This window comes from Numenius arquata, chromosome 12 (assembly GCF_964106895.1).
Source record: "Numenius arquata chromosome 12, bNumArq3.hap1.1, whole genome shotgun sequence".
In the NCBI taxonomy this organism is placed as follows: Eukaryota; Metazoa; Chordata; class Aves; order Charadriiformes; family Scolopacidae; genus Numenius; species Numenius arquata.
In genome coordinates this window covers 15,673,721-15,688,668 of record NC_133587.1, presented here as the reverse complement: position 1 = coordinate 15,688,668, position 14,948 = coordinate 15,673,721, and the positions used below count along the sequence as shown (strand labels likewise).

The following is a 14,948-nucleotide window of genomic DNA, read 5'->3' as shown; positions in this document are numbered from 1 at the left end:
GGCACAGACACATTCAGGGTTCAAATACATGTGTGTATTATACACCTTGGAGATACCGGTTACTGGTAGAATGACTAAAACCCCTGGAGGTGGATGTATTGATGCTCGGCTGGGGATGATTGAAAAATTACTTTATGGATTTGGGCCTGTCTTTTCAGGTACAATAATCTATATAAATTCTCATCCTGATTTTTGCTGAATGTGTGAAAAGGGAGTTAACCTGAGACCAGCATTTTCAACATGATATTTTGGCTGTGCTGGAAGCTGGTGCTGTGCTGCCCTTGGGGGCAAACCCAGGCTTTGGTCCCTCACTGGAGTAACTGGTCCTGGTTTAGTGTGGCGGTTTGGGGGTGCTGGTTAGACAATACTGCAGTCTGTGGTTAACAAGACCCTTCAAAAAAAAAAAACCCAACAAAGCCACCACCACAAAAAAAAAAACAAACCCAAACCCAAGAACCCAAAGACACAAGAAAACCCCAAACCAACAAGAACCCAGAATTCTTCTTAAAAGGTAGGTCAGTTTTGCTAAAAGTACCTGTTCAATGTCAATCTCCCTGGTTGTCTGCTCCCTGAAAAAACGTCCTGCTTATGATAGCATTAACCCCATGAAAAAAAAAATTGTCCATTTAATTTTAAGAGGGGCAAATCCAAGCTGTCATCTTCAAAGCTCTCTACTTTGATTGCTATACACATGGGGCAGTTTGAAATACATGCTTGAGAAGCTAATGAAAGACAGAATCCTATTGTGTTCCCAGTTTGGCTTAGCACTTTGGGTTTAACATTAGACATTGGCAGATGGTCTGAAAAATTCGGCATTTGCACAAAGCACAGTAGTGACAACATGAATTCAAGTGTGGTTTGCAGGTTTTGAAGTTTGGCACACAGTCAGCAGCTGGTGTGGGCCTTGGTTTGGGAGACGTCTTCGGTTCAGCATTTTTCTAGGAGGAAAAAACATGAAAACTCGTATAAACACAAAACGAGTCTGGGTCAGAAGAAAGCATAGGTGGAAAGACAGTGAATGGTGGGAGCTTCTGGCTTGAGATGAGTATGCGGTTGCTACCAGTGAGACCTGTATTTAGAGCAGTACAGGGACGTGGTGGGACTAGGTCATGGAAATGCTGCTTAAGACCAACCTACTGAGCAAAATGGTAAACCTCATCAGCCCCATATTTTGAGCAATTAGAAACTTGACAGGATAGACCGAGCATTGGAAAATGCTCTGTAGGGAAGAATGGGGCAGCAATGAAGAAAGGGATGCAAGAATCTGCAAAGACACCAATGTTATCAGTAAAACAAAGCAAGGAATTACTCAGAAATCCCTGAACTTCTCAAATGAAAGAGTGAAACCTTCCTGTCGATCTGTAGGGCTGGTTCTCACTTTTTTCCCCAAGCTGTGAGAGAGGGGAGGTGACTTGGCAATGCTCTACCAACCATGGTTAGTTTGTCGAACTGCCTTTGGAGCTTGGTAATCCTTTGTGCGTCAGATTTGTGTGTGGGAATCCTCAACTGCAGGCACAGGTAAGTGAGCTAAGAGAGATCTCTTGCCTTCCCCAAGGAATGATGCTTCTCTGTCTGGGATTTGGAAAGGTGGAAAACTTTGGGTTCACCAGCACATGCCTGGGACCTGGGACCTCTGGAGCCCACCATCTAGAGGCATCCTATGCTCTTCTTTAACTTGGTAGTTCTCAGGAATTTAAATTTTAAGGTAAAAAGTTCAGTGGTCTCTAAGTGCCTCAGGAGCTTTTAAGTCAAAATACTTTGACAAAGTTTGATGGCAAGAATGTGTTGCTTTGAGCTGAAGGTGGAATTAAGTGATGTCCTGAAGCTCTTTTAAACCTGGGTCATCCTGCAGATTTAGGAAGTGTTTCAAGGAAGATTGACCTCACAAGACATCAATTGGAAAGGAAAAGAAGGATGTTTCTGGTTGCAGCAATGACTGTTTTGGCTATAAAATGCTATCATGACATATTAAAAATAAAGTAAAAATGCGATTTTCTACTCTTCTAGACAACCTTTAAAGTACAGGAGTCCAGTCTATGTAATACTTCACATTTGAGACTTATGGGTAACATCACGTTAAGGAAATGTATCAATCCGAATCTACTGATCTGATAAAATTGCTAGTTAACATTTACGAACAAATACCAACTTCTTTGTATGCTTTTAATTTTTTGACCCCGTGTGGTTAAAAATCAGCAGATACTGAGTTTGTGCCCCCTGGGTTGCAGAACCCGTAGGGTTAACCCACACGGTGGGACTGGGAATGATACTTCTTTATGGTGGGTGCCTAAATAATTTTACAAATAATTCGATCAGCTCAAGATTAAAGTACCTTTTGTGTAAAAGAGGACTGTAAAAAACAAGAGCAAAAGCAAAACCAGCAAGACCCCCTCCAAACCCAAACAATAACCTCTTACTACTCTAAGACCACACAATTTTCTTTTCACCATTAATGTTTTGCATCTGTTTTTACAGTATTCAGAATTTCAAATTGTATGTAAATTATTTAAATTTGGGAATGGCTGTAAAAGCCTTGGAAATGAAGGCACTGAGGAAAACTATAGAAGCAACAACCCATTCGAATTCAACGATGTTTTCTGAACAGCCACCTACCTTGGAAGACTTCTTGTTCTCTGCTTCTTTCCTGCTGACTTTCTGGGACCTTTTAGTTAAATCTTCAAAGAGAATAGCACAACATAATATTAAATCAATGTTACAGCAGACGTTATTTAATTGAGATGGTTAATAGCAGTTTTGCGCGAGAGAAGGCGGGTAACCTGCATTGCCTCCTCATCACCATGTGTTTCACAGGAGCCGTCCTCACTTACGCACCGCGCGGCTGAGCTCCCGCGAAGCAGAAGCGGTGGTGTTTGTGTTTTAGGAGGGCTTGTTGACACATTGCTTGGTCAGAAGCGAACAAGGAAAATAATTCCAGAGAAATAAAATTAAAGGTCTCTGTTTAAAAGATGGAGGTACTTATGCACATTAGTCACATGAACAAAAATAGGAAAAAACTTTAGAATTCCTTTTTTTTTTTTTTTTCCTGTTTAAAGGTGGTGTTACCAGCATCATTTTGGCAGGAATTAACAAGTGTAGGCTGGTTTACACAAGCAAAATCCCTCTTTGATAATTTGGCATAAGCTCTTCACCTGTGTGATGCCACGTCTCTTTCTTCAGTTCTTTGTTCCTTTCTCAATTACCATCCAGTTTTACAAAATGTTATTTGCAAAGGTATTTCATTAATGTGCCTGTAGGTTTGAGAGCTTTGTGAATATTTGTAGAGTTGAAGCTTGGATCTGGTAAATTTGGGGGGGGGGGGGGCGGTGCTGAGACTGTGCCTGATGTAGCATTTGAGTTTTTTTTTCCCTTTAGATCAAATCATTAGCATTTGTGAGCTTCCTCATACTGTCCCTTGAGGGCTCATAGCATTTACTGCACTTGTTGTTGTTATTACTAACATATCAGCTCTAATGTTATTTATTACTATGTATATTATATACTATATTACTACATAATGCTATTACTATATAATGCTATTTATTTCCATATATATCGCTATATATAATATAGATATATATACTATGTGTAAGCTCCATGACTAGGACTTGTCTTGGGATCTAACACGGCAAGACTGTTAAAGCATGCGACACTTCCCAGCTCACTGATCTCTTATAGTGTTTTTGATACCTCATAGCAGCTTTCCAGTACCTGAAGGGAGCCTACAGGAGAGCTGGAGAGGGACTTTTTGTCAGGGAGTGTAGCGATAGGACGAGGGGTAATGGTTTTAAACTGAAAGAGGGGAGATTTAGGTGAGATGTTAGGAAGAATTCTTTGCTGTGAGGGTGGTGAGACCCTGGCCAGGTTGCCCAGAGAAGCTGTGGCTGCCCCATCCCTGGAGGGGTTCAAGGCCAGGTTGGAGGGGACTTTGAGCAGCCTGGTCTGGTGGGAGGTGTCCCTGCTCAGGGCAGGGGGTGGGACTCAATGATCTTTAAGGTCCCTTTCAACTCTAACCATTCTATGATTCTATGATACCTTTATTCTGTGTGTGAGGTTTGTGACAGGCACTACCTGTGTGTAATGAATGATCGTGATAAAAAATTTACATACGCCCACCAATGAATGGTGGCTCCTTATCTATTCCAGTATTTGCTATCCATATCTTTTTGAATATTTAATAATTGCCAGGATTTACAGAATGAAGAATACACATTTTGGGTGGGTTTGGTGGGGGGAAGGGTGTAATTTATTATCCTTGCATAATTATAGTTAGGGTAATACATCTCTAAGAAACAGTGGGAGGGAAAACTATACTTCAAGTATGTAAAGTTATTGTGGCTTAATAAGAGCACGTCTGAAAAAAGGCATTGCTCTAACTGGGATTACTGGTGTAGATCCAGTTCCGGCTGGCAGATTAAGTTGGCTTTGCTATGCTGCCCTTTGAAACTTCCCGACAGTAACCAAGATGCTTGTAAGCCATTTAAATCTACATTAATTTAATTTTCTATTTTTACAGGATTGTGTGGATTGCTTTGCCTAGAAAATTGTTTCGATAACATTCAGTTAAAGGGTGTATGATGTCATTATGCAGAGATTTAACCATTGGCATGATGTAAATGCGCTTGAATTGTTCCAGGGGATGTGGCAAAGAAGAAAATGATGCCCAGTGGGCAGATGAGAGGGAAATGTAGAGACTCGTATTTTTTTTGAGAGGTGAGTGCTATGATTGTCTCTTCTCTGGTTCCTCTGGGTTGGGTAAAACACCTGCTTTTCCCAGTTGGCCTCTAATCTCATATTCCTCATGCTCTACCTACTGTGTTTCCAACAGCTGCCCAACTGACCAGGTCCTTCCAAATCTCATCTATGGCAATGTGGGAAAATGTAAGACAGGCTTGGAAAAATATTGATAACACACAGCTCCAACCCCTGTTGATACAACTGCATTTGAAGTGCTATAAAAAGCATGTATTAATTACATGATTGTGTGTTTTACTAGTTGATGCTGGCAAATCCTCTGCTTGCCTTTTAGGATGTGATTCAACTCCAGCCTTGGGTTTTATTGAATTTGAGCCAGACATATCACCTTTTGATACCCTGACCACTGTGATTGACTGATTGGGTGTATAAACAGCTGATTGCAAATGAGTTTTGTTACTCAAGTATGGATGAAGCAACATTTAAAAACTGCGTTGTAACACGAGGGCCTTCATGTCTGCTCTGTGTGGCCAACCAGGAGGAACGGGACTTGGTATAAGAAAATGTCTCTGAGATAGGAAGTGCTATCCAAAATGTTGAAATCAAGCTGAAAAGAAATTTTTCTCTTAGCTTGTACAGAAATAGATTATGTGTATCAGCATGATAAATTACAGCTGATAAATCCTAAAGAAATTGACAGTATCAGAAGGGGAGGGGAAGATGTGGTTATTTAAATATTCTCTTAATATTTGCTCTAAATTATTTGTTTCTGTGGTGGTAATTGGACAGACCAGCCCTGCCCACTCCTCCTTGGGAGCTTTTTCCAGCTGCTGTCACCTCTTTGCATTAGTTTCTCCCATTTCGACCTGTTTCCATCCTCTCCCGGGCCGTCTCCAGGGCAGTCTCCCTCCCTCCGGCAACTCTTCCCAGCAGCCAGCGCCGTGAAGGGCACGGCTCCGTGTCTTCCTCCTGCTGCTGCATGAAGCACAGACCCTCGCAAAAAGCAGGGGAAAAGGCTGGGCCTCCACTTATGTCTCACAAAATGCTGGAATGAGTCAGGTGGTGTTATTCCCAGCTCACTCTGGTGAAAATGATGAGATCTGCTGCCATCCCCCTGCTCTCAGCAGGGCTGGAAGGTCCCTTGGTCTGGTCACCTGAAGCCCAAACCAGCATCGGAGCGTGTCCTTTCTCCACCCGTTGAAAGGTCATGGCTGGGGACTTTCAAATGATCTCCATATGCTATTCACTAACGCATGCTTTTGATTAATGTATATTTAGTTTATCAAGTTATAATTAAATTATTTTAGTTAATATGTGATAGAGGTAATGTGGTTTCTGGCTGAAATAAAACCCAGAAAGGTTTGAGCATGTGCCATTTCATCTCCAAAATAAACTATTTCAAAACGTAGATCAAATTCTATTGAATAAGAAAAAGAGGAATTATTTGTCTCAGTTTTTTCACTTTGCATGTTTTCAATTTCCTTTAGGTGTGGGGTAGTGGAGGATCAGAGTGGCCCCTCGTCTTTGGACAAGTTGGCTGCAGAAAGGCCTTGAGATACCTCTGGAAATGCCTCGTGCCCTAAGAGAGTGAGTGCAGCCCTGGCCAATGGTGTTCCAGTGGGTTTTGTATCTGTATTTTCCTTTTTGGAATAGTCAGGCAAGCGGACTATGGAAGAGGTGAGCATTATGCCAAGATCTGCTCTTTTGAATTATTTTTGCATTTTCAGAGTCAAATGTTCATTCTGTTTGTATGCACGGAGGAGAAGAACGGATGTGAAGGTGAGCTGGAGGTTACACCATTCGCTTAGATTCAGCCCCTCATTCTGCTGCGGGTTTCTTTCCTTATCTTGGCTAATTATGTCACCTCTGTTGACTATGAAATGGGAAAGCAGCGCAGCCGGGCTTCACCATGGAGAGATGAGGCCACATGGATGCTCTTGCATCCGAACGGGGCAGAGAGGGAGGACGGGTTTTTGGGAGGCGTTGCAGAACCCTCCAAAGCAAGAGGACCTGACAGCGTTAGGGGGGTTTTTGCTGTCTTGGATGTCTGTTGGCAAAGTGAGATGGGATGACATAGCCCATCTGCCATGTTTAAGGCACGGGGACACGCGAGAAGACAAATCAGTTGAAGGGAATGTGGTTTATATCTCTGATTTTAATTGGAATAAAAAAAAAAATCATTGGAAGTGTGAAGCTGAAGGCATCTAGGATCGCAAGGACTGTGAAATGATACGGGTTGGGGGTCTGCAGAACAGCACAAGCTTTAATAAACTTGTGGTTAAACAACCCTGAGTTAACTCAGGATTCAGAGGTTCGGGTTTCATTGGGAATGCATGTGTGGGGGAACTGTTTATCCTTAAAGAAATGCTCTCCTGAGCAAGAGTGCAGAGAAAACACAGGGAACAAGGTATGAAACCAACCCGCTTTAGGCAAAAAGCCCTAAAAGCCTATAGAAAGGAGATAAACAAGAGAAGCTTTGTTTTTTGAATTATTAAAATTTTGACACAGTTATGAATTACATTCTGCAGCTAAGGCTTGAAAGAGCTAGGGCAGACACTAGGAAAAAATTTTGTGAAGAAAAGAGTTAAGCATTGCCCTAACACAGTTCCTCCCTAACAGGACAGCGGTAGGGACAAGCTGGTCCTGTCTTGGATAAAGGGATGACCTCTGGCTCTTCCTTGCAGTGCCCTTACCTTTCCCTGGTTTGAGATGGCTTGGCACACAGGTTAATCGAGGTTATATTAATACCTTAGAGAATTGAAGATTTCTCTGCCACAAGAGCAGATCCCAAAAACCCCAAAAGTTAAGTTCGCTCTTTCTATTTGCACTGGTCTTTCAAAGCAAGATTAATGCCCATATTAACAGAAAAACACTTCTCTTCAATATAAAGAGTCTTACAGTATGATAGGACCTGAAGTGAAATAGGTAAAACTAAAATAAGTTGTCTGATTTATATTTTTTTTTAATACTCTAGGCTGTGGTTTCCCACATTGCCATTCTTGGAATCTGTGGCTGCATTGCCACTACTAAGGCATTTGTATGACTTTGCAGTGTTGCAGCAAGCAATCAAAATAACCCATATTAATCAACAATTGTATTTTCTGTAAATCTTGTTAATTTGGCACCAAATGGCAGCTTTTACTAACCTACTATGGAGATGGGTGGGAGATCTTGGAGGTTCATCTTGTTGCTCCTTGGCAAGGTGCATTCTGTCTTCTCTTCTATTACCATGTGGGAACTGGTGGCTCGGAGGAAACTGTAGCAGAGCAATAGGCTTAGGAAGAGGTTCTTACTTTCCATCCTGGGGAGGAAAAATTCCATTGTCATGAAAACCAAAGTCAGTCAAAACCTGCATGTAGAAGAGACGCAAGGATAGGAAGCTCAGCAATGGTTTTCTATCATGTTGTGCAGCTTCAGCAACATACCTTCGCCAAATCTTTGGGCTCCACCACTTCGCTTCTGTTACCTAAATACCTAAGATTGCAGATGTCTGAGTGGAAACATGCTACGTCAGATACATCTCCCTCAGATGGTCTTTTTTTCTCAATTCTTTTCTCAAAAGTCTTTTTTTCCCAAAAGCTGTGAGTTCTCCCCACTGAGTTTTACAGTGCTGTTGATTGTATGACCAAGGGGAGGAGAACTGTTGCTGTCACTTTTGACAGCTCAATCGCATCATCAGATTTTTCCCAGAAAATCTTGTTTACAATTTTGGGCTAGAAAACCTAGAAAAATAAAGATAATTTAAAAAAACACAAGCTATGTTTCCCATTAGTTTTCTCCATTTAAAAATAAGTCATGAAGAAATATCTTGTTTTATTATACCCTGATGTGGCTGCTCTGGTCCCATAGCAAATCACAGCTATAACTTACACAAGTTATTAAAGGCCCAGTGCTGTAAAGCATTTATGAGCCTTAGGGCTTAGTATGTACTTAATCACTTCTAAGATGGAACAAAGTCTATGGGATTTGACCGTACTTATGGAGAAACCTGAGCTTTGCAGAGTGTGGCTGGCCGTGGCCAACCTTGGCGCAACACTGTGCAGCTGTAGGGGGTACCCAGAGCCTATCACCATCCCGGGCTCCTTTTCTTATAGATTCTTAACACTGTTGAAATTCAAAGTTAATTTTTATTTCCATGTGCATTAGTTTCACACCGTGTCAGTTATGGGAGCCGTCTCCCAGAGGCTCTGCCAGCCTCCTGATTTATGGGTAGCTTTTTGTCAGTGAAAAGCTACTAGCAGCAGTAAAAAGAGGAGTGAAACCAAATGTTTTGAGCAATTAATCTGGTTGTAGTGACTTAATTATGAGAGAGTTAAAAGATGAAGAACTTCTGCATTGGAAGAGTTTCGATCTAATCGCTAAAAACTGAGACTCTGTTACACTTCAGGTTATTTAAGTCATAATCACAACCATTCAGCTAAAAATTAGAACTTCTTTTTAGGTAACTAATTTTACCAACCTGAGTATCCCTGGTGCTATTGATATTCTAGGTATATGCTTAAAATTAAAAAAAAAAGATGAATAATGGCTTGTTTTCCCAAAAACCTGTCTGTTTTCTAAATATCAAATAAAATATATTACTTAAAAAATCTTAGCTTACTTAGCATTTAATTATGCTAACTTTCACAGGATCTAGGCATACAGGGAAGGAAGAAATTTTTTACGCTGAGGGTGGTGAGACATTGGCCCAAGTTGCCCAGAGAGATGGTAGATGCTCATCCCTGGGAACATTCCAAGCCAGGTTGGACAGGGCTCTGAGCAACCTGGTTGAGTTGAAGATGTCCCTGCTAATGGTAAAGGGGTTGGAGTAGACGTCCTTTAAAGGTCCTTCCAACCCATTCTGTGATTCAATGATGCAGGACACGCCTATGACAGGTAGATGTAGACATTTGGGCTCTAATTCTTTCCATGCTCTGAGCTGGAGTGAAGAGAGCAAGCTGTGACCTGTTTAGATTTGCACATAGTGGTGTTCATGCTGTGGTTTTTGCCTTTTAAAGCAACTTTTTAGCCCAGTTGCAGAATATACTCTATAACATACCTACGATTTTTAGATCAGTGTGTGGTGCCCATCTGGAGTATTGGCACAGCTGGCACATAACTGGCTGCCGGAGACGAAGTCAACATGCCCCCAGAGTACTGTTTAAATAAAGCTCCTCCACCCCAAAATGTTGTTTCCATTGTACTTCCTTGTCCTTATCTCAGCAAAACTAAGAAAATTCAGCCAATGAATGTGATGAATGAAAATTCAGCCAATGAATGCAATTGTGCCTGTGCAAATGTAATAAAATAGTAAAGTTTGACAGCTTGCATCTGCTCACTTCAAACAGAGTGACATCTGAACACGCTCTAGTGTTAAAATTCAAACCTAGCTGCATGTGTTCATTTCAATTCTTGTGCACGTGGGGTTTTTTTTGCCAAAAACACTGAGGTGGTAGGAATTTTACAGCCTCTGAGCGACTGTTTGAACCTGGAAAATGCATATATTGGTGAATATGCCTTTGATTTGCAAACTATACCAACTGGCTGGAAAGGTAACACTCCTCAGAGCAGCGCCGTCTGCTTGATGTGTGCAACAGAGCTCGTGAAAAGGTGAAAGAGGTGGAAAGTGAAATCAGAAGTGAAGATGAGAAAAAAGGTGCATGTAATCTTGGATTTAATCTTTTGCATTGTATCACGAAACCCTTACCCAAGTTTGCTCTTTTTTTTTTTTTTTTTTTTTTTTTGCATTAAAGAGACATTTACTTTCCAATTTTGCTCATTATTTTCCTGATTTTCCTTCTGGGACTCATCAGAGGCTGTTTAAGGCAATCAAACTATTTTCCTTGGCTCCAGCAAGCTTCACATCTGCTTTTCTATGAACACTTAGTCTTAAAAGAGTCTATTTTCCTATTGAGCTCTCAACCATGGAGAAGTAAATTGCTTAAATAGTAATATCTTTAGAGAGTTACTGTTTATTGCTTTAATGAAGCTAAAATGTACCAGCAGAACTTTAACATGTTTTAACTGTTGTTTATGGGGACCTAGTCTTGCACAGCACTGACATCCTCAGCCACCGAATGTTAGCCCTGACCTTTAGCTGCAGTTCAGCAAATTATGTAAGTAAATAGTTAACATGTGGCAGTGCCCTTTATTGTCAAGGGAATGACAGATGTACATTTAAAACCAAAACAAAATCAAGCATTTAAAAGTCTGTTGATTGTCATCAGAGATCACAGTACCCTTTTCCATGCCATTTCCTCTGTGCTTTGGCTCATTATGTTTAATATGTAAATAGAGTATTTTGATACTTACCCATATTGTCAGCCCTCATAAGCATTTTCCTGAATGTAAATTTGGAAAATGACAGATGATGAGAAACAGCTTTTGTCTCTTTTTAATCTATTTTTCGCGATGTCGTATTAAAAGTCTTCATGAAGAAATTTGATTTCCCCGGAAACACCCTGTACATTCAACACTTTTGAGGGAAACTCATTTCCTGTCACAGCTGATTTCACTCTATTCGGAGATCTAACCTCATACAACAACAGAGTGAACAGTTTGACACATTCATACATAAAGTCTGTCATAAACACTGGAAGGAACAAGTTGAAATTTTCCTAGGAGGTCTGACAAATTTGGACCAACTCATAAATAAAACAGCATCATTATAAATGGCTGAAAACAGCTGCTTAGAAAAAGAAAATGTTAAAGTATGTGGACAAAGAAATGTAAAATATTGAAAACTGTGTTACATTGCTCAGTAACTCACTGACAAATCTGCCTACACTCTGCTGCTATGCTCCTATTTGGAAAAGGATAGGATAGAAAAAGAGGGAATGCAAGGAAAAAAGCAAGAATTAGTGGATGCCTTGAAAGACGTTGAGGTGTCTGGTGTGGCTTGATATAATGGGAAGGTGTATAGATGCAACAATCATAAGAGCTGTGCCAAACAAGTTTTAATTCCTGGTGCAATTCCCTAAGCTAGCTACAAAAATTAAAAGCTATTCAGGCAATCAGGTTGGCCAGGTATGATTTGCCTTTGGTATATCCATGCTTGCTCTTCACAATTCCTTTTTGTCCTTCCTGTGGCTGGAAATGGCTTCAAGGAGTATTTTCTCTACCCACTTCTAGGGACTGAGGTCAGCCCAGTTGATCTGTAGTTCCATGGATCTTGCCCCTTTTTGGAGATGGATGTGATGTTGGATGTGATGTTTCCTTTTTCCAGGCATGAGGAGCCTCCCCCAGTTGCCATGACCTCTCAAAGCGAGCAGCCTGGCAGTAGCATCAACCAGCACCCTGGGATGCACTCTGCTTGGTCCCATGCACTTTTCAATGTCCTGCTGGTTTAAGTGCCCTCTGCACTGTATCTTCCTCTGCAGTGGGTAATGCCGTGTTCCCAGAACCCTTGTATCCAGTCTCAGGCCAAAAGCAGACCTAGTTGGTCTGGGGAAGACATCAAGTACTTCATCTTTTTGTGTTCATACCATGCTCCACTGATTGCTTGAGTCACTCTGGGTATGCCCAAAGCCTCCCTTGGTTGTACGGTTGTTGGCTGTGTGGTCGGGCAGCAACAGGTCCAGCATGAGGGTCCAGAGGAGCTTTGGCAGTCTCTCCACAACTTCCCAAATCTCAGCCCCCAGCAAGCACCAAACCTTTTGAGTTTGGTAGATCTGGGCCTCCATCTCCAGGAAGGTGTCTCTGGTGACTGTCTCCCATAGCTTCCTCCTGATGCAAACATCAAGATCTTCATCCTTCTGGGTGCCACCCAGTCTGCTAACCCCTTCCTGCAGATCCTTCACCGGTGAGGTGGCACCCCAACCACTGTGCTCCTTCCAGAGGTGTGAGGCTCGAGGGGATGCCCGGGGCACCCCCTGCAGCCAAGACTCAATGGCTGTATCCTCCTCCTGGGTGGTGCAACACGGCAGTGCCAGCAGCATGCCCTGCAGGTATCACCACTGTCTTCATGCCAGCTGTAATAGTCTCATGTGGACTCAAGCAGTGTCTCCAGGGTGTCTTTGCATTGAGGGCTCCATGCTGCGATTCATGCTGGGCGGCTGCTGAACCCCAGTGTGTCTCTCCCATATCCCCCTCACCCCCCCATGCATGTGATGCTGAATGGGCTGCTTTCACTTAAACATAACTGTAACCTCACCACCTACCAATAATCATCAAACCAAAAGTACTTTTCCTGCCTCGCTACCCATGGTGAAGATGGAGGACAGCGGGTCTCCTCGTGCACACATCCACCCCCTCCCTTTCACCTTAAGTGCAAGGTCAGTATAAAAGGCTTTTTCCTGTGGGAAATACACTGTATATCCCCATCTGCTACTCATCATAATAGGAAATCCTCAAAATACTTAAGTTTTCCTCTTTTCTTCACTACAGCTAGATGTAGTATAATAAATACCACTACATTGCCTGGAGATAACTTTCCTGGCTGCTGCCAGCCAGACTGCTCACATCTGCTTTCACAGGCATATCTCTGCAGGGTTTGTTTTTCACTCGTTCAAATCACTTGCATTTATAATTACCACAGCATTTGAGTTCTGCCAAACTCAGCTCTTCTGGAAGCCACGAGAGCAATGTTAATTCCACTCACCAACAAGTTTTGACATTGAATCAGGAATTCTGATTTATGTTTAGGTGGATCCCTCGTACATAACTGTAAAAATCGTTGCACAAATGCATTTTACCCAAACCATAACAGCCATTGTGTTTTTCTGAACATGATTACATACTTATAAGAGTCAATGATTCTTGACTTATTTTTGTTTTTTCACAATATCTATTTTGTGTTAGTCAAGGGCCAGGGGAAATATCACTATTTGATTGTCCCATTTGTGTAGTTTTTTTTCTGGGCATCTTCCATTCAAACTTAACTTTTCTGATTCGCTCCTGAAAAATTGGCCATGATTGTGGAAAACCAGCTCCATGTTTCGAGAGTCTGTTCCAGTTTGATACTTCATTCATTATTTCATGTTCTACCTTCGCATTTTGGCTTGTTGAAAAAAATGTGAAGGGCATAGCCGTGGTGCTTGGGTCTAACCTCGGTTTGGGTAAAAAATTATCAATGTGCTCTCTATGAAGATACAACATGTATGTAGCTGAAAAGCAACCTTTTTCAGACTTCAAGCAAAATTTAGATCCAAGTCTTTTTTCTTTTAAGGGCAATAGTTGAGAAGATTTAATAGTCCTCCTCTAATATCTCTACTTAATGCTACCACTCAAGTTTCTACGTCATTGAGTCCAACCACCAACTTAACACTGCCAAAACAATGGTGCGATCTTAAGTTGTTTTTAAACAAAAAAATGACATGACATGCCTAAAATTTTTATGGGATTCTAGTGTATTGCCTCCAAATTGCGATTTCTTTTGTCCTTTAATTTGAAAACAAGGCTATTAAATACTATTGACCAGAGTCAAACTGGCAAGAGGCATTGGAGGACTTCTCGCAGTTCATTCTCGTTCCTTTTGTTATTTCTTCCAGGCTCTTATCTCTGGTCTTCTGTGTATTTTTTTTTTTCATTCCCAACTACAGGGGCTGAGGACAAGGGGCACTGTCTTTTCTCTAGTTTCTCTATACGAAAACCACAATCAGTTTCCTAAAATGAACTGTAAATGTTGTACAGAGATAAGTGCACCAGAGAGACTTCTGTAGTGTTTGATGCTGTATGTTAAGTTTCTGTGCAATTTTAACTTTAACCTTTTTTTTTTAAGTTATTGAACTCAGTCTAACCTTTTTGCTCCCCTATTCCTTTTATTTCTATTTTCTGGTTCTGCCTTTTGGGTTGTATTTTTTTTTTTTTTTTTAATTTTCAGTGATGCACTGTGCCCTGTTCCTCTTGACACAGCATTTCCTTTAGACAAATTTCTCTTGCCTTTCATGCATTTGCTCTTTTTCCTTTTGCACTCTTTCATTGTTTCCCTTACCTTGTCCTCATCATCTCCTGGGTAATCCTGAGGAATGGAGCAGTGAAACTGGATGAGACGGAACAGTGCAGAGGCCGAGTTCAAACACTTAAGCTTGAGAGCAAAAAAATTTCTGAAGTTAATGGCTTCTGGATTTCGAATGGTAGAAGGGGAAGAACTGGGTGTACTGCTCACAGCATGACCAAGAGTGACAATGTGATGCAGCTGTGAAAAAAGCAAACTAGCAAATTCAATTCTAGGGTGTATCAAGAGAAGTATTTGTAACAGAAATATGAAAGTGTTTAATATTGTGTGCAGGATACCAATCTTCATTTAGAGTATTGTGTCCAATTTTGGTTACCCATGT

At 41.3% G+C, this 14,948-nt stretch overlaps 1 protein-coding gene across 2 annotated transcripts; it reads right to left on the bottom strand.

The window, feature by feature from the left end:
- Window positions 1–761: 761 nt before the first annotated feature.
- ASIP (agouti signaling protein) lies at window positions 762–14,616 on the bottom strand. 2 transcript variants are annotated; one of them, XM_074157257.1, is made up of 4 exons: window positions 14,603–14,616; window positions 7,839–7,993; window positions 2,614–2,675; window positions 762–938 (listed from the first exon to the last, which is right to left on the bottom strand). In XM_074157257.1, exons 1-4 carry the CDS (start codon window positions 14,614–14,616, stop codon window positions 762–764), a joined length of 408 nt encoding a protein of 135 aa, XP_074013358.1. The 2 variants fall into 2 exon arrangements, with proteins under 2 accessions (XP_074013358.1, XP_074013357.1); XM_074157256.1 differs by lacking the exon at window positions 14,603–14,616 and having other exon boundaries at window positions 7,839–8,019.
- Between the last annotated feature and the right edge of the window lie 332 nt (window positions 14,617–14,948).